This window comes from Durio zibethinus, chromosome 17, assembly GCF_047325235.1.
Source record: "Durio zibethinus cultivar Kanyao isolate XHJ-2024 chromosome 17, ASM4732523v1, whole genome shotgun sequence".
Classification (NCBI taxonomy): Eukaryota; Viridiplantae; Streptophyta; class Magnoliopsida; order Malvales; family Malvaceae; genus Durio; species Durio zibethinus.
The window spans coordinates 10,374,904-10,400,250 of NC_143178.1; the positions used below are offsets into that span (position 1 = coordinate 10,374,904).

At 34.3% G+C, this 25,347-nt stretch overlaps 1 protein-coding gene across 11 annotated transcripts in view; it reads right to left on the bottom strand.

The window, feature by feature from the left end:
• The window catches only part of LOC111281733 (DENN domain and WD repeat-containing protein SCD1-like), a 34,455-nt gene extending 10,234 nt beyond the window's left edge, over positions 1-24,221 (bottom strand). For 6 of the 11 annotated variants that reach the window (XR_016329205.1, XM_089746455.1, XM_022869382.2 and 3 more), the window contains exons 1-21: positions 23,736-24,221; positions 23,557-23,650; positions 19,827-20,028; positions 18,969-19,110; positions 18,730-18,830; positions 17,846-17,909; positions 17,516-17,629; positions 15,971-16,191; positions 14,576-14,630; positions 14,399-14,482; positions 9,175-9,370; positions 8,930-9,059; positions 8,817-8,847; positions 8,680-8,724; positions 7,974-8,049; positions 7,769-7,842; positions 7,641-7,691; positions 7,164-7,321; positions 2,620-2,667; positions 385-442; positions 205-288 (exon numbers count right to left, since the gene is read on the bottom strand). Coding sequence is in view for 10 of the 11 variants with exons in the window: in XM_089746455.1 (XP_089602581.1) it covers positions 205-288; positions 385-442; positions 2,620-2,667; positions 7,164-7,321; positions 7,641-7,691; positions 7,769-7,842; positions 7,974-8,049; positions 8,680-8,724; positions 8,817-8,847; positions 8,930-9,059; positions 9,175-9,370; positions 14,399-14,482; positions 14,576-14,630; positions 15,971-16,191; positions 17,516-17,629; positions 17,846-17,909; positions 18,730-18,830; positions 18,969-19,110; positions 19,827-20,028; positions 23,557-23,650; positions 23,736-23,909 (2,202 nt within the window). In the remaining variant the exon portion in view is untranslated. Of the gene's footprint in view, positions 1-204; positions 289-384; positions 443-2,619; positions 2,668-7,163; positions 7,322-7,640; positions 7,692-7,768; positions 7,843-7,973; positions 8,050-8,679; positions 8,725-8,816; positions 8,848-8,929; positions 9,060-9,174; positions 9,371-14,398; positions 14,483-14,575; positions 14,631-15,970; positions 16,192-17,515; positions 17,630-17,845; positions 17,910-18,729; positions 18,831-18,968; positions 19,128-19,826; positions 20,029-21,379; positions 21,472-23,556; positions 23,651-23,735 lie in introns of those variants that run through there. The other 5 variants (XM_089746457.1, XM_022869405.2, XM_022869388.2 and 2 more) reach the window with 5 other exon arrangements.
• Positions 24,222-25,347: the final 1,126 nt, after the last annotated feature.

The window sequence follows — 25,347 nt, forward strand, 5'->3', positions numbered from 1 at the left end:
GCATGAGAACTAGTTAAAAACTTAAAACAGGATTATTGGATCAAGTAATACATCAAAAGTAATCAAATCAGGCAGCAGAGATAATCCCAAAGCATTCAGATTTTGTTGAAGTTACAGGAAAAAAAAAAGGCCAAGACACTACCATCAACCATGTAGTTTATCATCAATCATAATAACACACTACAGTGTAGAAGATTTACTTACGAGCAACTTATATCCAATATTGTTTCTCTCTGCTATTGTTTCAATCATGTACCAGGCATCATTATCAGGAAGTCCCAGCCCCGCCTTTAAGATAACAGGAAATAAAATTAATGCTTAGACATTTGAAAACAAAAAACAAATAATTGCCAGAAGAGGATAGAAAATTATAAAACAAACTACCATGTGCGAAGCCAATACAATTAGCTGTGCTGTAACCAATGTTGCATAATTGGCAGATCTGAAAGAAAGAAAAAAATCAACCACAATTGATAAGCATTAATCCACTTTCCAGTACTCTTAGATCATTCCCCCAACCCCCCCCCCCCCCCCCTTTCTCCGTTTGTTTTTTGCTCTCTCTTTAAGTTTAAGACTTTCTTATTAACTGAGAAAACTAATATAGATTCTCAAATAACTGGGTTAGCAGATTAGCTTGGGAAATAAAGAGGTGTATTGAAATTGAATGTAAAAACAACAGACAACATATTGGCTAGAATTCTCAATCTAGGAAGGATAAAGAACAATAATAAAAAGGAAAAAATATAATGAATAAAACCCAGAAACTCATCTTCAGGAACAACAGAAATTGCATGAAATTCAGAACCAAACAAGCAGATACAAAATACTTTCTGCTAGTCATTCTCATATGGATATGTTACACCAAGTTGTCCTTGTCATCTTACCCAGGTGTTTTATTCCATGGTCATCTTTGTCGATGAGATGCGTCATGCACTGTTTCTCTTCGTTTGTAAGAATTTTCACCTCTTCTTAGAAAAAAGGTTATTCCAACACCCTTTTTATAAATCCACAAATCCCTCCCCTCTGTAACCATGAAGAGATGGGGCATCGTAGACAAAAATTGGCAGTAGATAGTACAGACAGACCCCATCCTTCGAATATCTAATATAGGAAAAACAGATGTTGAGCAATAGAGATACTAAAGGGGCTGGTCTCCTCCTTTCTAATGGAAGGAAATAGAAAGAACAGCTCATTCTTGATGATTACTTTCTATAAAAATTGAAGTAGTTTGATTATACCAACAAAAGTGCCTTACATAGCATTAGCTAATGACATTAAGTCCTAACTGAAGAACATTATTCTGTTTTAGCACAAGAAAGAGGTACCATCTCAACCATGGACATGAGATTCTGATGTAAGATAAATAAATCTAGAAAACAGACTCAAGCGAGAGCAACAGAGACCAAATGAACAGAATAATATGGCTGGTCTCCTAGAATAATAAAGCCCAGATAGCTAACAGTGAAACCAATTGAAACACAACATTAAAATTTTAAATAAAATACACTGAAATCAACTTTTTTATTGATCTCCGTGAAAGCCAAACGGGAACAAACAATAAGGGATGGAGGTAATATTAAAGAATCAAGTGATAGCATGTAACTTTATTCAAAAAAAGGTAATAGCATGTAGCTTTTTAATACGCTTGTGTGGCTTAGACTAAATTAGATTGCAAAGGGGTAAGTACTAATTGTAAGGCCACAGCAACCCTATCCGAAATAGTGTTTTACTGTTAGGTTAGTGGCTGCCTTATCATACTTTTAAGATTTATGCAATGGAATTAAACCCAAATTTGCAGCTACTGTGTTGACTTCTCCTAACAACATGAGATTCCATGCCAGCAGTGAAAATCCACAAGTATGATAGATCGTATGTAATTTAAATCAGGGAAATCCAGTAAGGCAAATAGAGTAGCAACAATACTTCAATCTATTTCTTTAATCTCTATGTTCTTCTCCCTCATTTGTAGGCTATACCAATTTTGCTCTGCTCCACCAAGGGAATTTGTCTGCATTTTTCTTCGAGCATCCTTTCCCCTTTGAAACCCTATCATTCATTGGGGTTTGCATTGAGAAATAAACTGGACAAATGCAGGCTAGAGACTTAGACTTACTAGAATGCATCCCAATAGATTTACCAAATATTAGGGTAGGCAGATTCATCCAGCCAAATCTCAACAATGAGCAGAGACTCAGCAGGCTCCAACCAACAAAAAACACCAGAATTCTTAGCTACTGGTGTGATTATCTCAAATCAAGTAGCAATTATAGAGCTGATATATTGTGAAGTGGTTGAAAAAACCATTGAATTGAACAACATGCAAAATAAGTTGAAATCCAGCAGAAAAAAGAACTAAAAGGACACTCTGTAAAACCCTCAACAACAGTTGCAATGCAAAAAAATGATTCCACATGCTTTCAGCCAAAAAACCTCATCCTAAAGAATACCCAGTTCCATGAGCAGCCAAAGTTCAAAACAGATTACTACTATAAAAATAGATAATAGTATCAAAAAGATTAGAAGATAACTATAGATAACTATATTTCATGCAAATGATAACAAGCTAACAAATAATATTTCAGAAATTACATTTTAAAAATATTAAATTTATCAACTTACTTGTTGGAAGACTGCTCCATAAGATAGTCAAAATATCCTTCCCAAAACCTGAAACAATCTTGCATTAGCTTTCTAAGATTTCAATTTTTTAGTACAGAACACTAACGGCTAACCAGAGTTCTCTGAGGCAATTGAAGGAAGAAATAATGAAGAAAACTTAAAGAATAATTGTCCTTATTCTTCTTATTCTATCTACAATGAAAGAGTACATCTAAATAAGTAGGAACAGTGAAGTTCCTTATTAGGAAACAACTTACATGAAACAGAAAACAAAAAAAAATAAAAAGAAGGAAATTATTCTATTCTAAAATAGAAATAAATCCCTAAAAACTTGACAATTAGAATAGTTGACTAAATCAGAAGAGTAAATGAAAAATATTCCCAAAATAAACTTAGAAATCAAGCTGCACTAATGTAAGAGAATCAGATTTGCACTAATGTAGGAGAATCAAATTTCTACACTACCCCTCAAGCTGGGTTATGAATGTTAATCATACTCAGCTTGGATTTCAATCCATAAAAAATGCTTCCAGGAAGAGCTTTAGTCAAAATATCTGCAATTTGTGAACTTGTAGGGATATAGGCGAGTTTAACCAACCCATTCTCTATCTTTTCCTTTATGAAATGTCAGTCCAGCTCTATGTGCTTGGTCCTATCATGATAAACAGGCTTTTTGGCAATACTTATAGTAGCCTTATTGTCACAAAACAGTGTCATAGATGACACAGTCTGAACTTTTAATTCTCCAAGTAACCTCATCAGCCAAATTGCTTCACAAATACCATGGGACATTGCTCTAAACTCAGCCTCAACACTACTCCTAGCTACAACAGCTTACTTTTTACTTCTCTAAGTGACCAAATTGCTCCAAACATAAGTGCAATATCCAATAGTGGACCTTTTATCTGTTCTGATCCAGCCAAGTCAACATCTGTGTACAACTCGACTGTCCTATCCATTGACTTCTTAAAATATAGACCTTCACCAAGACTCTTTTTTAAGTACTGTAGGATGCGATGAATAGCCTTAAAATGCTCCTTGTTTGGATTATTCATGTATCTACTCACCATCCCTACTGCAAATCCGATATCAGGTCACGTGTAGGAGAGGTAAATATGCTTCCCAACTAGTCTTTGGTATCACCCTTTTTCACTTCCAATTTTATTAGTTGAGTCCATGGGTGTATCGATAGGTTTGCATCCAATCGTGCCAGTTTCTTTGAGTAGATCAAGTACATACTTACACTGAGACACTAATATTCCATTCTTAGACCAAGCCACTTCCATCCCAAGGAAATATTTAAGGAACCCCAAGTCTTTCATTTCAAACTCTTTTGCAAGGAGTTTCTTCAAATCATCTATTCCTTCCTTGTGGTCTCCAGTGATTATGATATCATCCATATAAACAATAAGAATAACTATTTTTCCTTCATTCGTGAACTTAACAAACATAGTATGGTCAGATTGACATTGAAGGAATCTATACCTCTTCATTGCCTTGGTCAACTGTTCAAACCAAGCCCGAGAAGACTGTTTAAGTCCATACAAAGATTTTCGGAGTTTGCACACTTTGTACATGTTGTCTTGCCTTTCAAAACCAAGGGGAATTTCCATGAGACCTCTTCCTCCAAGTCACCATTTAAGAATGCATTCTTGATATTAAGTTGGTGGAGAGGCCAATCCAAGTTGGCTGCTAGTGACAATAGAACTCTAATTGAATTGAGTTTGGCTACTGAAGCAAATGTCTCCTCATAGTCTATCCGATAGGATTGAGTGAACCCCTTTGCAACAAGTCTAGCTTTGGACCTATTTATACTTCCATCTACATTGTGCTTTATTGTAAAGATCCACTTACATCCAACCGGGTTTTTCCCTTTGGGCAAATCTAAAATTCCCATGTCCCACTTTTCTCTAGTGCCTTGATTTCTTCAAGAACTACTACCTTCAAATCTAGTTCATTGAAGGCTGTCTAAATATTTTTTGGAATTTGCACATTGCCAAGATTAGTAGTAAAAACTCGAAAGTTTGGATTTAACCTTCTGTCATATGAGATGTACTTGCAGATAGGTTACAGAGTGCATGATCTCACACCTTTTCTTAATGCAATAGGATTGTCAAGGTCACCAGCTAGCTCACAAGCTTCAGTTTCAAATTCAATAAAGACATTACTTGTGTTAGTTTCAGGTTCTTGGAGACTCGGATCAGGTTAATTTTTAATACTGAGCTATGTACAGTTGTCCACTTCTACTTGTGGTTTTTGCTTGCTTGAATAGACTATCAATTCTTTTGTTTTTTCATGCACAACCTTAGGGTTTGAAGAATCAAGAGGTGTCCAAACAGGTTAGGTTTCGGAATCTGAATGGCTGATAGGTTGGCTAGGTTGAGAATCTAGTTTGAAGGGGCTACTTGAGATTCTAGTTTTGAAGGGGCAGGTTGGGAATCTGGTTTTGAAGGGGTTGGTTGGGAAATTGACAAGTCAACAGCTAAGAATTGATATTCCTGAGTAGCATTCCCCCCCTGAATATCATTCTTGTTGTAGTATGAAAGATTCTCAAAGAAGGTGACATCCATAGAGCTATAGAATTTTTTTGTGATGGTTGAGTAACACCTATAGCCCTTTTGGTTTGGGGAATAACCAAGGAAGATGCATTTTAAGGCTTTGGAATCAAGCTTGCTACGATATTGTTGGCTAATATGAACAAAGGCAATGCAACCAAAGAGTTTGACAGGAATGGAAAAGATCAATCGAGTTTGTGGGTAGGAAGCAAGAAAAATTTGACAAGGTGTTTTAAAGCCAATAACTCGAGACGGCATTTGGTTAACCAAATAAGTTGTAGTGAGGACAGCTTCTCCCTAAAAATATTTAGGCACATTGAATGTCAACAAGAGGGATCTAATCAATTCTATCAAATGTTTGTTTTCTGCGTTTGACAAACCCATTTTGCTGTGGAGTGTCAACACAAGAGCTTTGATGGATAATGCCATGATTGGTGAGGTAAGGGCCAAGAAAAAAGTTAAAGTATTCCCTTCCATTGTCAGTTTTAAGGACTTGGAATTAGGTTTGTACCATGCTATTGAAGTTTTGAAAGATTTGGCTAATCTCGGATTTTTCTTTCATAAGGAATACCTAAGTGAGTCAAGTATGATCATCAATGAATGTAACAAACCACCTAGAACCCATGATATTGTTAACTCTTGACGGTCCCCAAATGTCACTGTGAATCATTAAGAAAGGCTGAGTTGATTTATAGGAAAGACTAGGGTAGATATTTCGAGTGTACTTCGAATGTTGACAAATTTCACACTGAAAATCCTTAGAGATGTTATTGAATAACGAGGGAAATAGCCTTTTTAGGTATGAAATATTTGGATGTCCTAATCTATAATGCCATAACATGATAAGGTCATCCTTACTAGTACTAGAGGCTAAGGCTGTTCAAGAGTTTTATGGTCTCTCAAGTGCATCATCTTGAAAAAGGTAGAGCCTTGCACACATCCTAGCACTACCAATAATCCTCCCTGAGTCCAATTTCTAAAATTCACACAAGTTAGGAAAAAATTTAGTGACACAACATCTACCCTTCGTAAGCTTACTGATAGAAAGTATGTTACAACTTAAATTAGGGACATGGAAGACAGAGTTGAGTGTTATGTCTTTCAAAACTACAATAGAACCTGTTCTTGCCACCTTTGAGAGAGAGCCATCAACAACTTTTACAGCAAAACTATCATAGCAAGGCCTATATGTGTTGAATAAGGATGCATATAGCAAGGCCTATATGTGTTGAACAAGGATGCATCTCTAGTCATGTGATCTGATGCTCCTGAATCAACAATCCAAGATTGCGTATTTCCCCGTTGAATGCTTAAGGGGTTTAGGAAATTACCTTTTTTTGCTAGTAAACTAGTTCCAAAGATTGCAGACTTGTTTTGAAGGGTTTGTTGGAGCATCACCTTTTTGTGACTTTCCTCATGCCATACCTTTGCAGAAAAAGAGTTCTCATTCCAGCTAGCCATAACGGAAACTCGTGTGGCTACAGTCTAATGGTTTAGGCCGACTTACTTTGATACCACGAAGAAAACTTAAAAGAATAATTGTCCTTATTTCTTCTTTTTCTTATCTACAATGAAGCAGTACATCTAAATAAATAGGAACAATGAAGTTCCTTATTAGGAAACAACTTATAAGAAACACAAAACAAAAAATAATAAAAGGAAATTATTCTATTCTAAAATAAAAACAAATCCCCAAAAACTTGGCAATTAGAACAGTTGACTAAATCAGAAGAGTAAATGAAAAATGCTCCCAAAATAAATTAAGAAATCAAGTTGTACTAATGTAGGAGAATCATATTTGCACTAATGTAGGAGAATCAAATTTCTACAAATAATAATTTGAATTGCAGAAGAAGCAAATAATATGCTACTTCTAAAAGTAGATCTTGCATAAAGCACAACTGATTTAACTTTCAATTTATAGAAAAGTCCTACTGGCATAAAGAAAAAATAACCATAAAACTTGAAGTAGTACCCAATAATGCATACCGTAATTCCTCCCATATAGACAGAGAAATAAGATGACGCTGGACATAGTCTGGAACATTATTAGCATCTTTCTTATGCATCTCAGCAGACACTTCCAGAGCATCTCTAATTGTTGAAACATCATTTCGAGAGGTTGCACGACTAATAGCTGTTTTGAGCTGAATTTGTGCATTAATGTATTTGGGGAAAGGAGAAACAAGATAATTGAAAAAAAAAAACAACTATTATTGGATAAATATCAAACATAAAACACGTCAAAGCATAAAGTAAAAAGAAACAGCTTACAGGAAGTTAGCAAACAATTTATTTCATTAGCAAAAATATATAAATATTTTTATATTAATGATTTGTAAATTAATCAAATTCTGAAACCATTACATACTGGAAATGGAAAAACATCCCAGAAAACTGGTGAAACCTGAATAATTATATCCACTATTAAAACCCCAAGAACAGCAACAATTTGCATCAACATACCAATTCTTTCACTGCTATGAACTGTTCTTCAGTCAATTGACCATGCCATCCCTGAGAATGAAATCCAGTATAAAGTTACTAGTGAACTGTAACAGTTAACAGGGTATGCTTCTAATAGCTATACGTACTGAATTTATGTGCTCCCTTATACACTCAACAAAACCACTACCACCAATTCCCTCTGCATCAGACTCAATCAAAGCTGCAAAACCAAAGCATATGTTATTGTTAATTTACAAATATCTATGAACAAAGAAGCAGATAAAATTTTCAACTAGACCTAAGATGTCTGCCTAAAATACCAATTAGAGATGAGCTCTTCTGGGAACATACCCAGGATCGTGCCATATTCAAATGATGAAAGTGGATCATCTGTTGCTCCCAATTTCAGAAGGCGTAGCCATAATCCCTGTTAAAAGAAGAAAAGCACAAGATGCAAAATATGAGAGAAAATGACAAAAAGACCATAAGAACTTAAGTATATCAGCTTGACATTATGAAACCAAACAAAATATCTTTTTCCTTGTGCTGTTTCAAAAAAAAAAAAAAAAAGCAGATTAATGAAAGAAAAAGACAACCAATATTTTTCCTCTATGCAGTTCATATTTAAGAACAACCTGTTTCTCTACAACACATACAAAGAAAACTCTCCTACTGGCTGTCATAACAATAAAGACACAATAATAAAATACCAGTATACAATTTTGGCATAAGGGTGACATTGTGAAACCAACCAAGATCTTATCTTGTCTAAGAAATAATACAAATTAATGAAAAAAAAAACAATAATTTTTCTACTTTCAGATTCATATTGGAATGACAACTGGTGTATCTCCTACATATACAAGCAAATCCTCCAGTTGACTCTCATGTCAACAAAGACACAATAGCGTAGAAGCAATCAAATCAAACAAAAGGCTATTTCACACCTCAAATATCAATCATAGACATGAAATCAAACTAAAAAGTTGAAAACAAAATGTATAAAAGAACTCCCTAAAAGAGTACAAATTGAAAAGAAAAAAGCTCATGAACTTACTTGCAACTTAACTTTTATGTCCAAAACCATGCGTTCTCTTTCTGCCTGTAAAACAATGATAGTTAAATTCATTTACAGCAGTTCTAATCTTGATGCTGAAAATACCGAACATCAGACTCATAGTGAAAAGAACTTACAGCCCTCTCCAACGAACTTACGGAAGGTGAGCTGGAAAAGCAAGGATGAACTTCTTAGAAACAAGCTTAAAAAGAATGAGCAAGCACACAAAAGACCTTAACTTATAATATACCTTGGAGCTTGCCTTCCTGAGTATTCAAAAGCCCCAGTTGTTGCAGCAAGAATCTGCTTTCTCTTTTCTTCTTGCTCTTCTGTCCTAACATTTGAAGGGAACCTGTCATAGCTATATTTGGCACCTGATCCTGAAGAAACAAAAACATCAAAAATGGTTTTTTATTTATCTCACATGTGTTTGACCCTTCAAATAAGATTGATCTAAATGAATCTAGAATTTTGACAAAGATTCATACGAGTTACCTGATACTCCAACATCTGGATCTGATACTGTTATGATCTCGGGCTCCACCAATAATGAAGGAAGAATGGAAAGAGGATTCTGTCCTCTTCCTATGGCATCTTGTAATTTGTCAAGAAGATTATTATTGTGTTCGTCAGAACCTATAACTCTCTCCAGATAATCCAAAAAACCGTGAGAATCTAGAAACTGTGATATCTGCCCCAAAAGAAAAAAAGACAACAATAACAAACAAAGATGAGAAAATTTTGATAAAACTAAAAATGAAGATTCTTAATTCACAAATGAGCTAATGCATCCATAGAAGAAGAAATTGGTTATTTTCATCGTTTTAATTTCAGTACCAGAAATTTAGGATTTTATTTAAAAAAAAAAAAAGTCTTAATAAATACCTATGTAGCATTCATGTTTTGGTTTGTTGAGGCATGGAAGCCTAAAAGTATTGAGTGTTCTTTTTCTCCTCCTCTATAGCTACACTGTTCTCAAGTTACTCAAGACAGCATAGTAACAGCACCCATAAACTTGCTTCTAGTGCTGCTGCCCGAAAATTCCAATAAAGCACCCCTCAATTCTAGCCCTCTATTGAGATCTAATCTCAATTTAATGAAACCCTAATTGTAAAATGTGGAAAACCGATTCCTAGCCAGATTTGATTAGTTGTCATTCATTTAGTATTTTAGTTGTTTCCTAAATAAAAGGGATTTGGTTCATTGACCAAATTCCTACTTGGTAGTTTCCATTTCTTGTTAGAGGATTTTTAAGTGATTTGTTATTATCTCTAGGACATCATGGGATTTGCCAGATTTGATGTTTTAGCCATATATATACTCTTGTACTCTAGAATATTTCTTAAGAATTCACAAATAAAATTCTCATGAATTTCTTCATGGTATCAAAGCATTCATCTTGAATCATCAAAACCTATATATATATATATATATATATTTTTTTTTTCTTTCTTTCTATCTACGCCATGGCCAGCAGTACAGATGTGTCCGAGCCCCCTATTTTGCCTATCACTGATGACAAGCTCAATGGACAAAACTTCATCCAATGGTCTCAATTAGTGATGCTATTTGTTTGTGAAAAAAGGAGGATTATCTCACGGGAATAGCTGTTTCACCCAACAAGAATGACCCGAAGTACCAACCCTAGAAGTTGGAGAATAGCAAGGTAATGTCATGGTTGATCAATTCTATGACCAACGAGATTGGTGAGAATTTCATGTACTAAAAAACTGCCAAAGAGATTTGGGATGTTGTAGAAGAAACCTACTCCAACGTAGACAATATGTTTGCAATATTCGAGATCAAAACCACTCTACATGACTTGCGGCAAGGAAACTCCTCTATCATGGAATATTTTAATTCCTTAACTCGTTATTGGGAGCAATTAGATATCTTTGAAGAAATAGCATGGAAGTGCCCTGACGATAGCCAACAACATCAAAAAATAGTGAAGAAGGACCAAGTTTATAACTTTCTACTTGGTCTAAACAAGAGCCGTGATGATGTTCGTGGGAAAATTCTTAGCATCAAGCCATTACCTAGCATTCGAGAAGTTTTCTCTGAGGTCTGCCGAGAAGAGAGTAAAAGGAAAGTAATGCTAGAGACATCATACAATCCACAAGAAACAGAAAATTCAGCCTTTGCTGCACGAGGACCAAAATCCTACCAAGGTAGGGAAAATCGACAGAAGAAAGATAATAGACCTTGGTGTGACCACTGTCAGAACACAAGACACGGGAAATTTATTGGCAAATCCATGAGAAACCTGCTAACTACAAACCATGTTCTACTCGAAATTGAGAGTCATGAAAATTCTGCCCCCACTGAGACAACTCCAACACCCCCAAAATCCAGCCCGTTCAGTAAAGAGCAATTGGAACTCCTTCACAAAATTGTTCAACAATCTCTTTAGAACACTGTGTCAATTGTAAGCACAGCGTTTGTTGCACAAAAAGGTAACTCTCTCAATGTTCTACTTGTGCAAAGTGGAAAATCAAGATCTTGAATTTTTTATTCAGGCGCATCAGACTACATGATTGGTATGCATAGTTGTTCTATGAATACACCCCATGTTTTGAAAACCTTAGAGTTCGAATAGCAGATGGGTCACTCTCCCGAGTAGTCGGGACAAGTTCAATCAGTATTTCAAAGGACATAACACTTGACTCTATTCTTCATGTCCCTAATTTAGATTGCAACCTTCTGTCTATTAGTAAAATTACGAGAGATCTTAATTATGTTACTATATTTCTTTCTAACATGTGTGAATTTCAGGGCTTCGATTCGAGGAAAAAGATTGGCAATGCTAAGATATGTGCTAGACTCTATCTCCTTAGATATGAAGAATCTAAGAGACAATCATGTAAGAGTGCTTGTTCGATTTCATCTTGTAGTAAGAGTAAAGAAAATACAATCACGTTATGGCATTATCGTTTAGGACATCCAAATTTCTTGTTCCTCAAAAAGTTGTTCCCTAATTTATTCAATAAAGGTTCCTAGTTTTATCGATGTGAAATTTGTTAGTTTTCCAAACACAGTCGCAATTCATATCCAAGTCAACCATACAAATCAACTAATCCTTTTGCTATGATCCATAGTGATGTTTAAGGACCATCAAGGGTTAACAATATTACAAGCTCTAGATGGTTTGTTACCTTAATTGATGATCATACCAGAGTTACATGGCTATTTCGCATGAAAGACAAGTCAAAGGCTATTTCAATATTTCAAAATTTTAACAAGATGGTGCAAACTCAATTTCAAGCAAAAATTCAAGTGCTCAAAACAGATAATGGACAGCAATACTATCACTCAATTCTTGCATCTTACTTGTTAGATCAAGGAATCATTCATCAGAGCTGATATATTGAAACTCCTTAACAAAACAAAGTTGCTGAGCGAAAGAACAGACGCCTAATAGAAGTTGCAAGATCTAAAATGCGAGCCTCTCATGTCTCGAAACATTTCTAGGGAGAGGCAATCCTGACAATAGTCTTTCTTATCAATAGGATGCCTTCTCAAGTACTAAAACTCCAAACCCCCTGTCAAACACTTCTCAAAACCTACCCTCATGTACAAATCATTTCCTTATGGATGTCACCTTCTTTGAGAATAAGCCATTCTATCCCAAAGCCGATATTCAACGGGAGAGTTCTAGGGAATATCAACTTTGGGAGATTGAGCCATCATCTTATCCTTCCTGTACTTGTCTGCCAATTCAAATTCCCATTCCAAATAATTCTTCTTCTTCTGAGTCAACTAGTCATCTTGAGTCTCCAAAATCTCTTGAAATCATGCAAGAAACAAAAGCTAAGGAAATGATTGTATACTTAACGAGACCGAAATCTCAAAAGGAGATAGAGAGCTGTATATCTCCAACACAGAACCAAGATTCTGAACCAAATCCAAAGACTTTTGAAATTAATATAGGTGAACCAATCTCTAATGATTCATGTACTCAGCACCCTATTAGTAACTTTGTTTCCTATGAAGGGTTGTTTCCTATTTACCGAGCACTGGTTACATCATTAATTGATGTTCATATACCAAACACCATCCAAGAAAAAGTGTGAGATCATGTACTCAGCACCCTATTAGTAACTTTGTTTCCTATGAAGGGTTGTTTCCTATTTACCAAGCACTGGTTACATCATTAATTGATGTTCATATACCGAACACCATCCAAGAAGCGCTCATATACCGAACACCATCCAAGAAGCGCTTGACCAACCAAAGTGGAAGGCTACAGTAATAGAAGAAATACAAGCACTAGAAAAGAATGGCACAAGGAAAATTACTGATCTTCTAGAGGAAAGAGCCCATGGGATGTAAGTGTATTTTTACTATTAAACATAATACAAACGGAAGTGTGAATAGATTCAAAGTTCGTCTTATGGCTAAGGGGTTCACTCAATCTTACGAGATTGATTATGAGGAGACGTTTACTCCTATAGCAAAATTGAATTCTGTCCATGTGTTACTATCACTTGCTACAAACCTAGATTGGCCTCCTCACCAACTCGAAATCAAAAATACATTTTTGAATGGTGATCTAGTGGAAGAGGTCAAAATGAAGATTCCTCTAAGGTTTGACAACCAGGACAACATCGGCAAGGTGTGTAAGCTCCAGAAATCCGGGCAAAAAGTTGCACTTCAGAAAAACACTAAATAGAGATGTGGAGATTTTCTCAGATGCAGATTGAGTTGATTCTATGACATACTGAAAGTCAACTACAGGGTATAGGGCAACTTGGTCACCTAGAGGAGCAAGAAACAAGTAGTGGTAGCTCAAAGTAGTGCTGAAACTGAATTTAGGGCTATGTCTCATGGGATTTGGGAAGGAATTTGGCTTGAGAGAATGTTACAAGAACTGAAGAAGTCAGTTGGGAATTCAATGAAACTGTTTTGTGATAATAATGCAGCTATTAACATTGCCAAGAACCCTGTTCATCATGATCGAACAAAACATGTAGAGATTGATCGCCACTTCATCAAAGAAAATATTGAAAATGACGTAGTCAAACTGGTCTATACTCCAACAAAACATTAAACAACCGACATCCTCACCAAAGCTCTTCATCGTGGCAATTTCAAGAATTTGAAGTCCAAGTTAGGTATAATTGATATCTACCACCCAACTTAAGGGGCAGTGTGGAAAACCGATTCCTAACCAGATTTGATTAGGTGTCATTCATTTAGTATTTTGGTTGTTTCCTAAATAAAAGGGATTTGGTTCCTTCACCAATTCCTACTTGGTAGTTTCCATTTATTGTTAAAGGATTTTTAGGTGATTTGTTATTATCCCTAGGATATCATGAGATTTGCCAGATTTGATGTTTTAGCTATATATATACTCTTGTACTCTGGAAAGTTTCTTTAGAATTCATAAATAAAAGTCTCTTGAATTTCTTCATAAACAAAGTGTTAACAATTATTTTATGTCCCATCTATAATCTTAAAATCCAAATGTCTAACCTACCCTTTTTGAACCCTAAGTAAGCAAACTTCTCAAAACTATTGTACATCAAGAGCATTAACTTTGTTTCCAGAATCCCAAAATGATAATTGTACTACCAGTGTAGAATAATGAAGTAAAAAGAAGGGAACATGCTTTTTAAATTGGCAAACAAAACATTTCTATTACAATAAACTTCACAACTAAATCATCACGAACAAATTCATTTATGAAAGATAAGTAAGCAAGTAGGCATAGCATCACCATAGGCTCTGGTGGCTGATTGGTTGACCGAGATCGCTTCTTCAAAAATGCTTGAGTGTTGAAGGCTTGAGTGGCATTGTTTTCCTAACACAAATCATTTCAGCCAAGATACTCAGGTTAGATTGGTTCAAAAGCAAAAAAACCAACTTATATAAGATTGGTGAGAAATTTTCATACTATGAAATTGCGGTAGCCACCTAAAATTGAAGCAAAGAACTTTAGAAATATCAACCTGCACATACAAAAAATTTGCAAAATACAATAAATTTTCCACATTAATCAGATGTATAAGTAAGAAGCCTTAAATCACATGCTGAATGTGCACAATATACAAGATAAGCATTCACAAAAAAGTTTTTATAAAAGGTTAATCAAATGCATATTTACAGCTTAGTTTCAAATATAGAACAGAGAAGAGAGAGAAAATAAAGGAAAAACATGGTAAGAATCACAAGAAGCATAAAGAGAGATAGAGGCAGTTCGGGAAGGGCATAAAATCAAGAGGGAAAATCTCTGCACTCAAACTATTCAAATCTCAATAATTCGTAATACCAGTTCCCCAAAAAAATAAAAAAAAACCCGAAATATTCAGAGATCCAAGCCATAAAACCCTAAGACAAAGCCAACTCCCAAATATTCCTGCTTAAAATAGACCCTAAAATATCTGTAAAAGACAGTCCTCCACAAAGAGAAATAAACTACAAATAGTTTTGACGCATCAGAAAAAATACCATTAGCAATTATTTCTGTTAACTCTGTGCTTACATTCCACTGGGCAGGTAAAACAAGAATAGCTCAAGCGATAAAATAATCTTCCAAAAGATAATTGTTCCCAGTACAGCGAATGGAACAACTCTTGAAGATTTATACAAGGCAAACATAATGTTATTCAAGCAATCGCTTTAAGTTGCAGGCCATAAAAGTATTCCTTAAATCATATTGATTTAAACATAAATAGCCACAGCAAATCTTTCTTTTTTTTTCAATTATCTGAAATCATTGTAAAAAAGCAATCAATTCAGTTTTTGTCTCAAAATTATGAAGGCAGAGTTTAAGCCACATGCAAAAATCATGTGCATCACTAAAGGAATAGCTAATTAAGTACATATATGGCGGTCATTCACATATTACTTCTATAGAGAGAGAGATGATAATTTAAACGTCAGTAATGCAGTCTGGGATTGACATCCATCAAAGGTCAGATAATAAATGAAGCATAACCAGCATAGGTTAACTTTCCAAGATAATTGCCTAATTTGATAAATCTCTTTATACTGGCAAAAAAAAAAAAAAATCCCCTAGTGCCCCATTTTCTCCTCTACAAGTAAAATGAGAATGAAATATGAACGTATGCAATCCACATCGTAACAGCAACAATCTAAACCATATGGCATAAAACAGGACAATGCAGTTTAAAACAGAAAAATTGTATAGAAACGAATGACAATCTTGTAAAGAAGAAAAACTGCAAATCTTTTGGAATAATTTATGTCAATGAAACTAATATGGAATACTTGCAATAGTAATGTAAAATGTACTTCATAAACATTGCAAATGGCGTCCAAGTATCACCTAAGCTGAAGGTCATGATCTTCTCCCCAAGGCTTATAGCAGATTTTAAAATTTTGATCAGATGAACCAACTAAATCTGCCTTCATCTGATCTATTCCCACCACATTTGGATACAATAATTTCACTATTTCACCACGCAACAAACTTAATTCTGGTTCTGGAATCAACGGTATTTCTTCTGTTGTGGTGATTTGGTTGAACTCAAGATCCACAACAACTACCTATAACAGAAGTCAAGGGAAATTGCAACTTCAAAAATCAAGTAAAAGTTTCAATGTGAAGAAGATAAAATTACACAACAATCAGTTACTATATATTAGGTAGAAAATGTTTAAGCTGAACAATCATATGGAAAATCACATGCTTGAGATATTCCAATTCACAGGATTTATTTTCTCTCTGGTGGATAGAGAGCAAAACATGATACTATGAATAAGTAATGCTGACAAAAAATCCCAGAAAAAGGACCTGGAACCAAAGTCCCACAAGGACCGAGCCTCATTACTCCATTTGCTGATTTCCCCATTTTTAGTAATAAAAATGGAAAGGTATGGCATTGGAAGATCTTGAAAAGATCCTAGAAAAAGGAATAAAGTTGGGAAAGTGTCTAAAATTCTAAGTTCCCATTTATGCTATATTAGGAAAAAAAAAAGAATCTACCAGAACAGAAAGATAAATGAAGTACTAAACATTCTTAGGCATAAGACATCCAACATTCACCACCCCATGCTTTCGGTAAAAACATTAAGTTCCTAGATTATGCTTCTAGTAAATTGGCCACCTTAACTTATTGCAAGTGAATAGGGATTGATCTTTAGATAACTAACTTCACTTCATGTAACCTGAACATGTATAAGCATATAAGAGCCATCCTAGGTTATATAATGAAATATCTTTTCCAATAAATCAGTTAACCAATTATATACAAGAAGAATTACTTTAATGAAAGAATTTAAGTATCCATTCAACTATAAATATTACAACTAAATGAAGAGAACCCATGATTCAGATATTTAGCTTGACATCCAAATTCTTTTAAAGCAGTTACTTGCCTTATTTATTTTCAAAAATAGATAAGGTAATTTTTGACAAAAAAGAAGCCAGAGCCAGAAACACAGAATGATACTTGTTTCTTAGTTCCAAATCATGGACTTGTTCAATGCTGTGAATCTAATAAAGTAAAAGTTGTGAATTGAGTACTCTGCTAGTTGTTTTCACAATGATTAAAAGTCTTAGATACCTCCGGCCCATGCAACAAGCAGAAATAAAATGAATTTCAAAGTGTTTTACAAAGTCATTTTACTTTTTTTGTACAAGGGAGAGCGCCATGGTTCGGACCTAGGATCTCAACCCAAGCCCCACCCCACAGTGGCTTTGGGAAAGTCATTTACAAAATGAGTTAAGAGAGGAAAAATTGTGAACCAACAATAATTATTGAGTGCAGAATGCATTAAAATAATATACAAATACTACAGAAACAAACTGAAAACTGAGGAAAAGAACATACAGACATATTCAATACTTAAGTTCATGCAAACTACTTACACCATCCATAACAAGATTTGATGTATCAACACCTGAATGGAGACCCATCATATATGGTGTAGGAGCATCAATGTAGTCTACTCCACTGAAAAACAGTAATGGAATGTAGACATGCTTCAGCACCCAAAAAAAAAAAAAGGTTCAAGGATTAGATTATGGTTTGCAAATCATTCATACAAGGAAATACATTCGGTGTTGCTGGTTGCTTACCTAAATATATGAAAAGGGAAAGGACGAAAGCTTAGATGCAGATTTACCCATCATACAACAAATAGTTCCAACCAGTTTTAAATTGACTAAAAGAGCAGTTAGTCAAATACATAAACTTACCTGCCACCGAAATGGATAAATCAAATGGCATATGGCCTCTGATACTAGAGTTAAAAGTGAATACCTGCCACAAATGAAATAAAGCAAGGTAAACTCATTAATAGGGCAATAACTACCTAAAGAATTATGATGAAAATGGTGACTCAAAATCAACATCAAAGAAGATACTGACAATATGGATTCAATTAGATCTCTTGGAAGCATTAAATGCATTTTATCACAGCAACCACATCAGTCCTAGATGCAAGTAATCTAATTAGCTGATTAACCTAAGACCACATCAAAAAAATGGGGCCTACCAGACAGTTTCTTGGACAACATGATTTGAGTTACTAATCACTTGACCAAGGAGTTTTTTGTCTTTTCCTTTTTCTTTTCAGGATTTCACATTTTCACTTAACCAAGTTTAAACAGGAAATAAATAAGTAAATTTCAAAGAAAATTTTGAAAGTGCTTTCATATGGAATAAAAGGTCTCTCGAGGTGCTCTACCATGTGCTATGAGTAGAAAGTATGTTCCTTCAAAAACCCAATCTCTAGTATGCAATTGGTCAAACACTCTCAAGAAGAAGCGCACAATAATCATAATTCATAAACACAATGAAAACTGCATCAAAGCGTGTGTATTTAACATTATAAATTAGATAGAGAAAAACTGTAGAAAAACACAACATCCAATGGAAATAAAATAAATATTACAAAAGATTCAAGAAACTGAAAAGGTTAACAGAACTTATATTTTTCTTTTAAAAAGTCATCAGCAATGTAGACAGTTTCATATAACAGTTGTTGCAACAGCTCATTAACATTCCATCACAAGTGCCAACATTTACAACTTGGTAGGAACTCAAAAGAATTGCCTTTTCCCTAGATTTAGAAAATTACTTGTTTGATCGAAGCAAAATCCTCCGTTCAAGTAACACAGCTGTAAAAAATTTAATCAAGTTGTCAACATCCAAGCACTGTACCAAAGGCTGAAATGATACCTGCAGCAGTTGAAATAGATGTCAGCTATTTTATCATTTATGTTCTGCTGTTCATAAATAATTACTTACTGATAAAATCAGCGAAAAAGAAAAAGGATCATGCAGTTAACATATAAGAGAAGAAATAACGACTCATACATCTGCATGAGGTAGACCATCTTTTGGAGGGGACTCCAAAGAAAGCAAGCAACTGTCAATAGCAAATAAGACCCGATCTTTCCCAGGTGTAGGCAAAGGTACATTCGAGACCATGTATGCAATAACATCCCACAATGGCTTGCTGAAATTGTTAAAGAGCTGACAAAATTAAATACACCGAAGGATAACAAGATTTCTATACCTTCATTGATCATGTAAGGTTATTCAAGTATGTAAAATCAATAAGAAAAAAAAGAAAGATGAATATAAAATATCGATATCATCTTGAAAAACAAAAAACCCAAAATAAGCACGGTACTATCCAGGATTCTGCAACTGATCTGTTACTTGCATACGGTTGGGCCCTCGCCCCTTCTACTATAATTTTGGGTTAATTAAGGATTCATAAACTTAAACCCTGTAGTTGGTCTTTACTGGCACTTAGGTGGCACAAACTTAAACAACCCTATGATGCATGTGCTGTGTTGGTGCCTAGATGGCAAAAAGATTCATAACTTTATTCTATTTATTATAAATCAAGATAATAAAATCAGATTGGCCTTAAACTTTATATCTTCTTAATTTAAAGTTATAATTAACCATCACTATATGACAAAAATAAAAAAACTCAATATTGTAAGTTGTTTAAGAGTCTTCTTATTGTTATATAACCAATCCAACATATGTAGCAAATCATGATTAATTTTTGTTTACACATAGGCACCATACAAGGCATGATATGGGAACCTATTCAACCAAACTAAGGAAAAGAAAATGAAAGGAAACAATTAGAGTTTCCAAAACAAAATGTTTTGAGTCCCACAAGCTATTTAGTATTTATGAAAAATGAACACTCACCTACAACCACTAGGGGAAAAGCAAAGTGCAAATAGCTCTTCTAGTGCATCCCGAAGGACATGAAAACAAGGTGAACGTGAAACAAGACAGATACATTTGTCAGCAAATGAGTTTGTCTGTATACGATAAGCTTCCGCAATGTCCTCACTAACTGGATCCCTAAATGCGATGCAACTGACATAAATTTTTGACCCATCTCCTTCTGCAGAAAATAATTCAAAAAAACTGATGAAGTAAATGGTTTTATGGGGGCAAAACAATAACCAATAGCAATTGATCTTTATAGCATATTCACATGAAAAGGAATTGTAATAATAAATGATAACTAAAACTAAAATGAGCAAATCCTTAATCTGATGTCATGAAACATGTCATTGACCAAGAAAAATCTCTAAACCAGCTAAGAAATGTTTGTCTAGGGACTGCCTGATCAAAAATAAACCCTCAATATCCCTAGTTATCCTTAATGTTTCCCACACCAAATGATAGAACTAATTCCTTTATCATTCCTAATTGTTGGAAGATAATTTGAACATTATAGGTAATTTGAACATTATAGGTGCTATTGTCCACTTGGTGCTGGAGTGCAAAAAATCCAACTACAACCCTTTTGCTAATATATCCATCATCAATTGCAATGACAATAGATGCCTGGTTCAACATCTCTAAGAACCACGAGACCCTAAGTGAAAAGTGCAAAAATGTGATAAAGAAAGTTGGAGATATTGTAAGCTACCATCTAGAAAAAGCAAAATAAAACAGAAATGGCTGCAGAAACAGTAAACAATTCAACTGTTGCCTGATTGTGAAGCCACAAGTGCAGTTCCCTATCAATTTAGTCCTTGAGTGTGAACAATCTACCTGATCCTCCATAAAATACTTTATTTCCCTTGCCAAACCAATCATTCAATAAAATTCATAGTCGATCACAAAGAAGATTGATGCCAAACTCAATATTTAAAGCTTTCCCCAGATACCATGAGGCATTTAAATGTGTATAGCAAGTAATAGATTTACATTTAATGAGAAGAGAATGTTATAGAAGTTGTCAGCAGTTAGCTGCTAACTGGGTAAAAAGACTGCAGAAACATCAATAATTCAAGCGCTGAAGTCCTCTAAATCAGGCTGAAGCCACCCCTCACTCCACCCCAACTAATAAAACCAGAATCTTTCCTTGATACTGATAGCAGCTTCAATCCGATCACAATATCCTCCATGAAAACAACTAGAATTTCAGGACGCAAAGATGTCAAACCTAGAACCTTTTTGATCTTCTGGAAATAGAAATTTAAAATTTCTAAAGAAAGGGTGCATAGTCTGGGGAGTTGTTTTCATTTGTATGATCTGAAAAAAGTAGAGTTCTGCACCTTATGAAGGTCGACTTCAACAGAACAAGAAATATATGTAGAAGAAAACAACCAAAATTACAAAACCATGGATTTGGAATTCCAAAAACAAGGGAAGAGAAGAAATCAATGACTGAATTTTGACAATTGCTCCAAACAGTAGTACGCAATTCAACTTAACATGCCAATGTTGGAAAGATAATATACCAGTTAGAAGCACATGAGTCAGCTCTGAAATCTCTCTACTTGGTCAAATTGTTGATGGGACAAGCACGTCCTAACTTTTATGCATAGGCAATCTTCAAATACAAATTTGTTGTCATTTAGCTACTTGCAGTTAACATATAGTAGATGCATTTTGAGCTCATTTAGATTAAATTAAACTGGAGAAGAAGCACTTTAAGAAACACATCCAATTTACCTTCAATAAATTCTTGGCAACTTCAAGCAAGAAAGGTTTATTGATATAGGGCACACTTGAGAAACATATCTGGTTTTTTTGGTGGATTAAAGGAGGCAAAAAGGATTATTTATGATTTACCGTTATATTATAAACAGATTTGCATTAATAGACGAACTTGGATTTGCAATTCATGGAGTTTCAATGGCAAAACGGTAGATGAAAGAAAGAAGCATTATTCTAGAATTCCCATTACCAAAAAATATTATGATTTACTCGTGGGACAGATGCAGATTAATGAAAGAGCACTTAGTATTTGGTTACTAGATTTTGGAGTAAGGTTAGACTAATTACGGGCTCCAAACACTCACAAGATTGAGTCTTATGAACAAGATGACAGCCAATACCTAACTCCTAAATGGTCAGAGAAATAAAATCCCCTCCAGAATTAAACACTAAACACCAATAAAGAATATTTTCAGTCCATGAAAATGTGTACTAATAGGACATTTTGATTCATTATATGTTAGGCTCTACACCTAGGAATCATTCTCAAAATCAAGTAGAGCCATAGAGGTGAACAATAACAGCTTCACTCTCTCATTTAACTGAAAATATCCAGGAATGTTTCACCTCTTTTTCGGGTTTAACTGGCAAGTGTGATCTAATGTTTATACATGCATGGATGGGATTTTAAAATTGCCAATGGTTGTAAATCTAGAAAATTGTTGAATCCTCAATTTGAGATAAAAGGAAATTATTACAAAGACTCATGTTCATGCTGTGAACTATCATTGAAGGCAAACTTGTTCAGATTTCTCTTCATCCTGTATCTTTTATAATTCATATTGCCACTTTTTTCTTTTACCAACTCCTTTCCTCTGAGTTTCTTAGTTTCTTGAAAGTCAAAACGATCAAATTCAGAGCAAGCAGAAAAGCGCAAATAAAACTGAAGTGAACCCAGCCTTCATCACCAATATTTACTCTGACCAATACATATTTTCCCAAACCTAACCCTAATACCCAACTGAAATTCCCGAATTTGAAAATTCAAGGGCTATCTAGCATCAGAAGGTAAATTATGTGTTCACTTTCACAGAAGGCCTAAAGCATTCACGGTATTAACTTATTAAGTTAGCTTGAAAACTGTTTCATCCACCATCTACAATAAGGTGAAAAAATTCAAGATAAAGTACAGCATTGCAACAAGAGACTCACCATTTTATTTAAAAAAAAAAAAGATAATGCTATAACTAAGTAAATGCTGACCAAATAGTCACAGTTGACTAGGTTCAAAGAATGGATCACCTGAATGTCACAATGCAAAATATTTATGGAAATAAAACTTATTCATCAAGCAAACTATCTTTCCAGTTTCCACCTTTCTTCCAATAACTCTCTGTTGCTAAACTGGGACTTGATTTCTTCCACACATCTTCCTTTCTGCCCCTCTACATACCAAAATTTAGGAGCTATAAATCATTTATGTTCCTTCACTTCATTATGAGCTTTTGAGTTGTGACATAATTTTTTATTGTTAGACTGGCTAGTTAACCATGCAACAACGCAGAACAACACAAGAAGAGAACTAAACAAGGGATTATAGTCATAAGAGACAACATGTCATTTGAACCATTGATTTCTATCAAGCATTTGTCCGTAGTTGTTGCATTACTCTATTTTACATAAGTAGTTTCAAAAATCTCTCCAAGTTGCAATTATTACATTCTATAGAAATTCAAGCTTACTAAAAAAGTAAGCATAACCCTAGCCAACCCTCCAATTAAAAGAATCCAACACCATTTGATGAGATCAAATCATAGATATGATCCTAATGGGGAAGTTCCAATCATGCAAAAACTACGTTAAACTCAAGAAATTTTCATTATATAGAAATCAGATTCATGACAACAAAATCATCTTCATTGCAACACTAAAAACTAAAAATTATTAGGTAAAGCCAAGGGAGGATAGAGTATCATACCGGTCAAAACAATGGGATAGCTTCGTGGATAAGTTGAGGGATCATTAGAATCAAAGCCTGATGAATAAAACTCTATGCCAGCAGGCAACACGCACTGCAAAATGCAACTATAAGATTTCAACAAACAAACCGCAAGAATTAGGAAAAGCATTTTATAACTTGGAAAGTTGGGGAATTACCGTTGAGAGTTGAGGAGGAGGCGGCGGATAGAGCGAATGATTGAGAGGCGGATACTGGTCAAGGAGAGATGGCAAATACATAAACTCTGTTCCATGGTACCCTTTTGTCCCGTCCAGTGTTCGAATCTCGGGACCAAGCCCGCATACCACGAAGTACTCAAATGTTCTCGCCATTTTTTTTTTTGGGTTTCAATATTGACTGGATCTTACACTATTTCTAATTCTTTTTGAATGAGCTGATCTCGATTGGTTGCTATAACTTTTCAGATCTGATTTGCACTTTTACTTTCTTTTTCTGGGATTTTGGAGAAGAGATGAAGAGATTTCGAGGAGACGACAGAATTTAATCGAGGAAAAGCGGAAGGAAGCTTCTTTGAGGGTTTTTTTTTTTTTTTTTTTTTGGCGGGGGCGGTGGAAGGAATTACAATGTCGATTTAGTAACCGGCTGTATTTGGGTGAGATACTATTTGCGACCCAACTTTTCTCAGTCCACCCCAATAAGGGGCATTCTATTTATACCCACAAAAATTTTTTTATATTCTATTACTAAATACATTTAATCTTTTAAATAAAAATTTTTATTTTTTTTAAATACATCGTATCTAATAAAATATATTTGCTTTCATACTCTTTTTAAGTTTCATCTTCATTATCTCACTCTTAATCCAAATTCAATTCAAACTTAATCCTAAAACTATCAAACTAATGCCTAAATCACAATTTATTTGAGTATTTCATTAATTACAGATAAGATTTTGATATATTTGTTGATTAAGTTGGTTTAAATTTGTGCAAAAATTATCTATATTTATGATAACATTTTGTTGAATTCAAGCTTTTTGACCAAAATGAATTTTTGAGAAATCTTTAAAGTTCTTTAAAATAAATTTTTGAGAAACTTTTAAAGCTCGTGAAATTATATTTTCGAGGATTTTAAAAACTTTCGAAATTTTAAAACTTTTAAAAATCTATTTATGAAAGTTTTAAAGATTTTTTAGGAATAGATTTTCAAAAACTTTAAAGTTGGAGTATAAAAAAGGTAAAATTATTATTTACTAAAGGATAAAATTGATATTTTATATATGGATATATTTGGAAGAAAAATGTTAAGTGAATTTTATTTACACCCCATTTATTACTATATTCATGCTACTTCTAAATACACCCCAATTTCAAAACTCAATTTCCTATTCCACTAGATATACCCTAATCATTCACTTTTCATTTTCCATTTCTATCCTTTCTCTCCTCTTTTCTTTTCATTTTTCAATAAAAAAAACCCTAAGTCCATCAAATTAACCTAAATCACTTGTGTTTTTTAGTTTTTCAATGATTAAAGGTAAATTCCTATCTTATTTTTTATTGATTTTGGTTCAATTGTGTTTTTGACTTAGGGTTTACAGTAAAATTTATGTGAAATAGAGTTCTTTGAAAATGGATATTTGAAAACTATCCATTTCTGATTAGCCATAAGTTTAAAATTTTCAGATATCCATTTCTGGTGAGCCTTTAAGCTTTTTGGATTATCATTTCGAGAAGCTTTAAAATTTCTCAGAAATTTATTTTCGAGAAACCTCAAGTCTTTTCAAAAACTCATTTTCGAGAAAACTTA